The 10,180-nt window shown below is 34.3% G+C and overlaps 1 protein-coding gene and 1 long non-coding RNA gene across 2 annotated transcripts; one reads left to right on the top strand and one right to left on the bottom strand.

Annotated features, from left to right (window-relative positions):
- Nucleotides 1–6,501: 6,501 nt before the first annotated feature.
- On the bottom strand, nucleotides 6,502–9,503 carry LOC127101444 (pentatricopeptide repeat-containing protein At5g21222). Its single transcript, XM_051038875.1, has 4 exons — nucleotides 9,305–9,503; nucleotides 9,054–9,203; nucleotides 7,581–8,498; nucleotides 6,502–7,491 (listed from the first exon to the last, which is right to left on the bottom strand). The coding sequence occupies exons 2-4, from the start codon at nucleotides 9,069–9,071 to the stop codon at nucleotides 6,604–6,606; spliced, it is 1,824 nt and encodes a 607-aa protein (XP_050894832.1). The 5' UTR covers nucleotides 9,072–9,203; nucleotides 9,305–9,503; the 3' UTR covers nucleotides 6,502–6,603.
- LOC127101445 (uncharacterized) lies at nucleotides 8,505–9,187 on the top strand. The gene is made up of 2 exons (XR_007794635.1): nucleotides 8,505–8,807; nucleotides 8,851–9,187. It is a non-coding gene; the product is annotated as an uncharacterized LOC127101445 (long non-coding RNA).
- Nucleotides 9,504–10,180: the final 677 nt, after the last annotated feature.

The raw sequence follows: 10,180 nt of genomic DNA, 5'->3' as shown, positions 1-10,180 counted from the left end.
CTTGATGTCAACACTTCTCCACATACCTTCATTTGATTCACCAGTTTCGTAACCTTGGTGAAAAAATTAGTTATGCTTTCATTGTCTTCCACCTGAAGCAATTCATACATTCTTTTATGAGTTTGTAACCTCACCTTTTTCACTTTCTCCGCGCCTCCAAACGATTTCTCCAGAATTTCCCATGCTTCTTTCGCTGACTCTGCATCACTAACCTTTTCAAAGTTATCTGCATCAACATATTGATGGATTATAAAGAGAGCTTTATAATCTTTATTCTTCAATTCTTTATGTGCAGCCTTTTCTTGATCTGTCGCGGCTTCTGCAAGCGTTGCTACTCCTTCCTTCACAAGATCCCAAAGATCTTGATAACAGAACACAACCTTTATTTGCTTGCACCAATTCTCATAATTGTTGTTCTTGAGAATCGGAAGATTTGCTGGAAAATGCCCGTTTGGATGATTCATTGCCATGGTGATTTTCTTCCCACGAATCGATTAAAGCGGAGCTCTTGATACCAGATGTTGGAAATCCCCCAAAACCTATGGAGAATTTCAATCAAGATTGTTATCACCCACACAATAGCAATAAAAATAAAGAACAATGGAGAAAGAAAAAGTGTAAAGAACGATGAAGGAGAAGAAGAATTAGAATTCTGTAGAATTTCTCTCTGCCCACAAACTGTGGAAAACTTCTTATTCACTTTGCAACTACAAAATATTGTGAATATAATGTTATGAATACTCTATTCACCTCATTACAAAAATAAGGGTTACCCTCTATTTATAGATTTAGGTTAACTTGGACCCAGGGATGGAGCCAGAAATTTTGAGTAGCGGGGTCAACGACCCTTTTATAAATAATATATTTTAATTTTATCTCAATCACTTAAAAAATATACTAATATTTTTTGCCTTAAACCCAAATCATTATGAAGTTTTTTCAATTTGAAAATCTTTTTTTTCATGAGCGACCCAAATTTAAAGCTTTCACGCTCATCAAGTGTTTGAGGATTAAGAGTATATGATTCCTCTATTGGTTTTCTTTTTAAAAAAAATGTTCATTGCTATTACTAAAAATGAAAAAGAAATAACACAATTAAAATCATATTAAAAAACGGTTCATACTAGTACTGTAAAATAGATACAGACACAATAATTTCAAACATTAGTACAATCTGAAGTTCAATAAGGTAACAAAATATTTTATTTTTTATTACAATAATAAAGTAAATAATAATTTCATAAAGATTTAATTTTAAAAAAAAAAACACCTTTTAGAATATCAACGAAGAAATCAGTATTAAATGTGCACTTTGTAGTAAGGGAAAAAGGAAGAGGGAGTGATTGGTTTGTGCTTAAAAAAAGTCAAAATTAATTAATAGGAATGGAAAAGAAAATTTAATTACTTATTATTTTATTAAAAATATTTATTTTATTTAATATATAAACATATTATTTATAGCACTTAATACTAAATAATAATAATTATAGTGGGAGTATAGGCTCGCCCTTTAAACAACGTACCTCCGTCCCTGCTTGGACCTCAAGCCAAAACTCAAAACTATAAAAGCCCAAAATAGCTAACACTAATAAATAGGCCTAAGTCGAAATCCTGTGTGAAACAACATGTTCCGACACTTCGACACACTAACACAATTTAACACATTAGGTGGTTCGGCACTTACTTGTTCCTGTCGAACGACATGCTTCGACACAAGGAATTACAATTCAACATGTAAATACTTCATTCCGAATTCAAAAAAATATAACAAAAACATACATTCTCTTCACTAAAATTCCAGATATTCCTGCGTTCTAACTCCAAGACATTCGAGAGTGCTTGAAATATTTATAAGAAAAGTGATTTCGTTCACTATTCTAACCTTATCTATTCGATATAAATTATTTTTCTCCATCCTTTGGTGACCACCTTACAAATGCAAAGTTTTTGGTAGATGTTTTTAGAGTAGGAGTTAGTCTAGGTTGTCGCGGAGCTGGAAATGATAAGTTGGTAACAAGAGACGAGATGAAGAAGTGCTTATTGGAAGTTACAACAGGTGAGAAAGCGGAGACGTTGAAGCAAAGTGCAATCAAGTGGAAGAAAGTGGCCGATGATGCAGTGGTGATTGGTGGTTCCTCTGATCGACATCTTGATGCATTTTTACAAGACATTAAGAAACATCGCAATGTTGTTAACATTCACAAGATGTAATATGGTTACTTAGTTTCATTATCCTGGAAGCAAATAAATATATTCAAAATATTGTGTTTCATCACAAATCAATATCAGATAACAAAACCAGAAAGTCACCTCAACAATGTATTGACACTAATCTGCAACAATCAAGTAAAGGCCTAATGGTCTGACTATGAATTTGATGCCTACTTACAATCAATGGATGTGCTCCATATGAATTTGCACGAACAAAAACCATCGAAACGGTAGCATTCCGCGTCGTGTCATATGTTTTAACTATCATTTGGCTTTTTATGTTGCCGTTATTTATGGTTTTTTCTAGTTGAGTTACTACTATATCAGGCATTTGCAGTAGATTATTAGACTGAGAAGCACTGAGTTTTGTCTCTTATAAATTCGCTCCATGTTCTGCCCCGGTATCTTTTCACTACCAAAATTTTCCTCATACTCGGTTTCTTCTTCTAAACCATTAAGAATTCTATTCGCTTCTTCAGAGAATCTGATAGCACGACAAGCATCAGCAACCAGCTCGACAGTGGACATTTCAGGAGCTACACCACTTTCTTCCATAGTAACAAGTAAATCTTCTGCTTTCCAAGGTTGCTTTGCCTCTCCATACCCCCCATATTAAAGTTTCATAAGTGCTAACATGTGAATATACTTTGACGGCATGCTAAGGTCCTGTCGAATTGTCAAACCAAGAAGCTACCCTTCAACTATACTAGAGTTCGATCCAATATCTCACACATTTTAGATCACTCGAGACCTTTTTCGTTTTATCGGTTTCGGGTTCGACCATAAGTGCAAAATAGGCGAAATCACCATTATCATTGACTTTGTTATCTCGAAATAACTCACAATCTAGGAACCACAAGGTTGGTAAAAATGGAGTAATTCAGTGTGGAGATGGAGAGAGATAAAGAGAGAATTAGAGAGAGTATAATTAAGGGTGGGAGTATTTTTATTCAACATTAATAACAATGATATCTCAAATGTATATATACATGTAGAATGGATTGGGACACAAGTAATAAACTAAAATAACAGAAAATCTGAAACTAACTGCCTAAAACCGATTACACCAAACCTATAATCGGTTACAACTGTTTTAACAATTAAATTCAACTTAATGGTAACCAGTTACTAAAATGCAGTAACCGGTTACACCTGTTCTAACAGCAAAAATCACTACACCATGTAACCGGTTACCAAAACGCAGTAACTAGTTACATCACTTGAATTATTGATTTTTCACAACACCTTTTGTATTTATTATGTGTGGGCCCTACACGTTGCTGCATTAATTATGCACGTGACTGATTTGCATTTGTCCACCAGAACTCCTATTGTCGCTTGTCTCTTCCCTCACTCACCTCGAAGCTAGTCTACCACCATTCCTTTTGACTTATGCTCTGAGCTCCCTAAACCACCCCTTACTCCGTTATGGTTTTGCATGGCAAATATCACCTCACACTTATTTTCAAAATTCCCCATTACACCACATACAAAGCAGAACAACCCTAGTTTCTCATACTTGAATGTAACAGTACATCACTCCCCTAAATTGTTCTTCACTATAGTATTCTTCTTCAAAGGTTGACGTACATCAATTTTAACACGTAAACTCATGTATTGTCGCCAAAAGCTAGTGTTATTATTTTTGTTATACTCAACAAACGTACCTATGTAATTTTCCATTGATCTTCCCACCTTCTCCAACATGAGCCCCGGAGGCAAGTTATGGACTTGGACCCAGAATTCAACATGGAACAATGAAATATTTTCAACTTAGACTCCTAGTTTCACCCTCTCAACTATCAACATGTGACTGTCAAATGTCCATGGATTTCCCTTCGGCGCCGCCTCCATATCTAGGACATGGGCAAAGTGAAATAAAAATAGGCCCTTATTCACTTGTTTAATGGCCACATCCTTTATCGGTATGCATAGATCCACTATCCGCACATTCATTGATTTCACATGGATGGGTCTGCCACATAAGAATCTCCCCACCAAACACCATCGAAAGTCTCCCACTTTCTCTCCATCCTTCTCAATGTTGAAGCAAAACCCTTCCTCTTCCCCCTCCTCATTCAACGACAAACCTTCATGATGAGAGTTAGACATAATACTCCGTTAACAAGAAGACACATACCAATTAACACTAAGAACTGATTGAACAAATATTACTCTTCTCAGAAGAGAAGTTAATAAACCTTAGGAGATACTAGAAAATACTATAATTATAATAGTCAGATATTACTTGAAGAATTTAAAATAGATATCATTAAATAATTATAAAAATAACTTCTGTAAATGTAAAAGAGTCCTTAAAAAATACGAGTTATATTACTTGAAGAGTATTTTAAGATAGATAATATTAAATATAATAAAAATAAGTTTTATATATTTGTTTGGATTTTTTATACAAAAACAAAACTAGGTTTGGGCAAAACTAATACTTAAATGAGTGACCTATTAAAAAGTTTTTTTTTCGCACCTTATCCATTATTTTCTTGTAAAAATGTAAATTTATAAAATATATTGAAATTCCATCACAATTTGGAATAGCAATAAATGCTAGTCAACCATCTTGAATGAAGTGTGAGCCATTGCACAATATTTTTTTTCTTAAAAACTCAAATGTAGAGTTGTAAAAGTAAGAAGTTAAAATACTCATACAATTTAAAATAATAGGTTCATATTGATACAGGATATTTAACACATACAACACTTGTCAAAATAGATGAATGATAAAAAGAAAAAAGAAAAAAATTGCCAACAAAATACTGGGAGAGAATTTGTGTCCACTATCATATACATTTTAAATAGATGTTCTATTTAAGGTGGAAAAAAAAGCGGGACAAACTCCTAAAGTATAATTAGACTTAAAAATCTAACTCATCCTGTTAAAATGGTGGGTCGACGGCCGTTTATTTTTTATTTATTTATTTAATAAATTAATAAATTTTATTTCTTAGATTAATTTTTTATAAAATATCTTTTTAATAAATTTTACTTCAAAAAATATTACATAAATTCACAAATAAATGTATAAAATAGAATCATTCATAAATATTCTAAAATTATAGGGTTGGAAATTCACCACAATCTATGAAAAATTTCTATCAATCTTGATAAACAAAATTGTTATCACCCACACAATGACAATGAAAAGAATGATTGAGAAAGAAAGAACGTTGGAGAAGAAGAAGAATATTTTCGGCAGGCAAAATTTTGTGAATACAATGTTCTGAGTTCTCTCTTCTCTTCATACAAGAATAAAGGTCACTCCCTTTATTTATAGATTTAGATTAGTTTACTCCCTATGTCAAAGCCAAAAATCGTAAAAGCCCAAAATAGTTAGCCTAAGTCGAAATCTTGTATGAAGTAACATGCTTTGATACTTCGACATACTAATACAACTCGACACATTAGGTGATTCGACACTTTCTTGCTTTTGTCGAGCAACCTGCTTCGACACAAAAAATTATAATTCAACATATAGTTCAAATATTAACTTCAAATTAATTAAAATAAATATTTTGAGTGCTTGATAACTAGGTTGACGGGACAGACTTAAAGACGGACGAACTGAATGGATAAACAGACACAAAATCTCAACTCAATCTATCATTTTTGACGGGTGAGTGGGTTGACCCAATAGACCACGACCCATTTTGCCACCCCTTCCATCCAAAAATTGAAAGGAGTGACATCAAACTACACCCAAAAAATATACAAATCAAAGTTTCAAATCCATGACTTTTGATTCTTTAGCAAAAACCACAATCACTTCCCCGATTGAATATTTTCATTTATCAAATAAACATTTTAAAAATTTACCAACAAAAGCTTAGGACAAAAAGTAATTTATAGGCTTGATTATAATTTCAAAAATTGAAAAATTATTAATATAATTAAAAGACCATTACCACATAGTATACCTTTGACTATGAAAATGTCTTCTGCAAAGGGTGCTTCTGTCATCTTCATCCCATTCGACAAAGGTGGCAGAAACATGCAAACTGTCATCAACATTATTGAAAAGTTACCAACTCCAATCCGCAACGGTTCTCTCACTTTCGAGTTCTTCGACAACGGTTTACCAGAGAGTGATAATCCTATTCTAACAACTTTTCAACACATGGAAGAACTTGAACTTGCTGGGAGAAAGTTCGTTTCTCAAATGATCAAGAATCATGCTGATTCAAACAAGCCAGTGGAGTCCACAAGAACAAGTACTAGCTCATTCTTCAGTGGCATGTTAAGAGACATCGCAATATTGTTAACATTCACAAGATGTAATATTGTTACTTAGTTTCATTATCATGGAAGCAAATAATATATTCAAAATCATTGTGTTTCATCACAGATCAAATGAGATGACCAAACCAGAAAGTTATCTCAACAATGTATTGACACTAATCTGCAACAATCAAATAAAGGCCTAATGGTCTGACTATGAATTTGATGCCTACTTACAATCAATGGCTGTGGTCTATATGAATTTGCGCGAACAAAAACCATCGAAGCGGTAGCATTCCGCGTTGAGTCATATGTTTTAACTATCATTTGGCTTTTTATGTTGCCGGTATTTGTGGTTCTTTCTGGTTGAGTTACTACTATACCAGGCATTTGCAGTAGATTATTAGACTGGGAAGCACCGAGTTTCGGTTTCTTATAAATCCGCTCCATGTTCTGCCCCGGTATCTTTTCACTACCAAAATTTTCCTCATACTCGGTTTCTTCTTCTAAACCATTAAGAATTCTATTAGCTTCTTCGGAGAAACCGATAGCACGCCAAGCATCAGCAACCAGCTCGACAGTGGACATTTCAGGAGCTACACCACTTTCTTCCATAGTAACAAGTAACTCTTCTGCTTTCCAAGGTTGCTTTGCCTCTCCATACCCCCATATTAATGTTTCATAAGCTTTCAAATTCAACGGAATTCCCATTTCCTGCATTTTCTCGTAAAGTCTAACAGCGCGGTCCATATTTCCAACGGCGCACCATCCACTAATGATGGTAGTGAAGATCACAACATTTGGTTGTAAACCATATTTGGTCATCGAAGTCAGTAGAGTCTCGGCTTTACCTGGCTGCCCGGAGCGTACATAGCCTTTAGCAAGGATGCTATAAACGTGGACGTCAGGTTCTATCTCAGCCTTCATCATGTCATCGAATATCTCTTCGCAATTGTCCATAAGCCCGGATGAACTCCATGCATTCATGATGGTGCTATACGTCACTACATCCGGTTTGATCCCGAATTCTTCCATCAATGTCAATGCCTGACCAAATTTCAATTCGTAGGTTACTATTTCGATCACAATACAAGGAACTATCGATTTTATGAAAATTATTCGATATTAGAACTTACCTCTTCTACTCCATTTGTGTCTGTAATGTCTAAATATCCTTTGATAAGAGAGTTGAAAACTACAGGATTTGGATGCACTCCAAGAGCTTTCATTTTGTATAAAAATCTCAAGGCATCTTCCATGTTACCTTCCTTACAATAACCGTTTATTATGATACCGCAAGTTCGTTCATTAGGCCTCACTTTGTTATTATACTGCTGCATTTTAAATATTAACCTTTCAGCTTCGAATGTCTCGCCATTCTGAGCATACGCTCTCGCCAGCGTGTTGTATGTGACAACGTCAGGTTGCAGACCCGAGTCCTCCATTTTATACAGAACATCCCACGCCTCTTCCAAGTTATGCTTTGTACACCAAGCTTGGATGAGAATATTATACGTTCTCTCGTTCGGTTTCACTTTTCCGTCCTGATACATCATCTCTAGCAATTTCATGGCTTCATAAGGCTTTCCAATGACTCCAAATCCTTTAATGAGAGTGTTAAAAGTACTAGTTGTTGGTTCGCATCCGTATTCCTTCATTTTCCTAAAGATTTTCATGGCTTCATGTACCTTACCGGAATCAGAAAAAGCATTGATCATGGCATTGAAAAGTATAGAATCTGGCTTCATTCCGTTCTCTTCAACTTTTGAAAGAAGCGAAGGAATAGACTTGAAACGCTTTAGACGTGTTAGCGCAGCCACGAATGCCGTGTATGTTATAATAGTTGGCCTATGTCCTTCTTCAGCCAAACTATTGAAGACGGTCACGGCTTCTTGCGGTTTCCGTTTTCCAATCAAAGTGTTCATCAGTTTTGTTCTTGAAATAACTCTTTGACAACTGTTTCTCTCCATACAGATATGACAGCGGGATTCATCGCCTGTTTCTTCTGGAGTAGAGCTTAATTTTGATTGACTGTTCTTGTATTGCTTCGGCTCCTGTTTCAGAATTGCCAAAACATAAATATTATAGGAAGTGTTTCACTACATTTTAATCATCATCAACACATGATTAGTCATTGTGATCCAATGCAAAAATCAAAGATCAAATGATTTTTTAGGCCATCACTTAGAACAACTGAACTTTTCATCTCTAAGATATTGTAGATAATTATGTAATCATAGTAAATTCAAAATAGCTTGGAACCATGCAATAGCGAGAACAGAGTCGTCTTAAGTTTTTGAAGCCCTCTCTAAATTAGTCACGGTTCAACCATGACAAAACAATTAGACACCCTATTTAACTATGTTATAATCCAGTTTTTAAGCTGATTTTATAAGGATGAGTTAGGTCAAACTCTTGTATCACGAGCCACACACCATTTATACAATATATTTCTACAAATGTCTAAATGCTCAATATCATAGTATCTAAATGCCTTATACAACACCATACAAATGATTTTCTGATATTTTCACTACAGAAAAAGTTTTAAAAAATCACAGTAGCATGACTGATAAATCTTTAGCATTTTCAAAACTCATTAGGGCTACCTTCTGGCCACTATCCATGGCAATGAATAGAATTGATTGCAGCTTCTGAAAGTCTCGACAAACCACCTTTCTACCCTTGCCAGAATCAGATTCTGGCTGCAAGACTAGCTATATTCCAATCATCATCACACGAACATGTCTCATTCAAAACTACAAAACACAATCAACAAGAATCAAGTTTACAAAACCAACTCATTGCAAGCACTAGAAACTAGAAACAAAAGTATAGTTTATGCTGCATACATACGTACCTGAGTTGAGTAGTTGAAGGGAGGTTCTAGGGAGAGATGAATCTGCATAGTTAGGAACCAATGGTTAAGTTATGGTGGTGCATGTAATGTGATTAGTGAAGAAGATTACTTGTGTGTGTTTCGTGTGTGTGGCATGCGTTGAAGATTCTTATCCACAAATATTTATCGCAAAGAGATTTCGGAGTACTTTTTTGAGGCTGTCGTGACAAAAAGACAATAACAAAATCACTTGTGAAGCGCATTAGGCCACGCCACGTCGGTATTCTATTCGCAAGATAAAAAAAAATTGCACTTAATATACATTTTTTAAATTACAAAAAATAGAAAATAACCTTACTTATTTATTGTTGTATATTGTTTAAAAAATTTCATTTTTTTTATGAGATAAAAAATTGTTGCAATAACATTGCTTGAACAATAGATTATTTGGTTCAATAATCAATTGGATTAATTTATCATCACATTCATTTTGTTTGTGGATTATTTCTAAATTTATATCACGATTTGGTCTATGAATAAAAAGTTTCTCTATCATTTTATTTCATTTAGAAAACGAGTATTTGTCTCATTTTTTCTCACATGTATTTTACCATAGTGTTTTGATAATATTCTTGAGTCTAAGAGATGATCATTGTTCTCGTTGAAGACTCAATTGTTGTTTATCAAAAAGTATATTACCTCTCGAGTAAATATTTTTCTACAAGAAGTTGTTTAGTTACGAACTAAACCAATAAAAAATCTTGTCTGTTTTGGGATACTGTCTTAGGAAGTCACTGCGTGGTTCGCGAGTTTTGCAAAGAAGAAAAACGCTTTTGGGATTATGAAGATTAGCCATCGAAATCTCCACAACGATTCTTGAGATCATTCTGGTTAAAA

Source organism: Lathyrus oleraceus, chromosome 7, assembly GCF_024323335.1.
Source record: "Lathyrus oleraceus cultivar Zhongwan6 chromosome 7, CAAS_Psat_ZW6_1.0, whole genome shotgun sequence".
In the NCBI taxonomy this organism is placed as follows: Eukaryota; Viridiplantae; Streptophyta; class Magnoliopsida; order Fabales; family Fabaceae; genus Lathyrus; species Lathyrus oleraceus.
The sequence above is the reverse complement of the archived record's forward strand: the minus strand, read 5'-3'. Positions and strand labels throughout refer to the sequence as shown.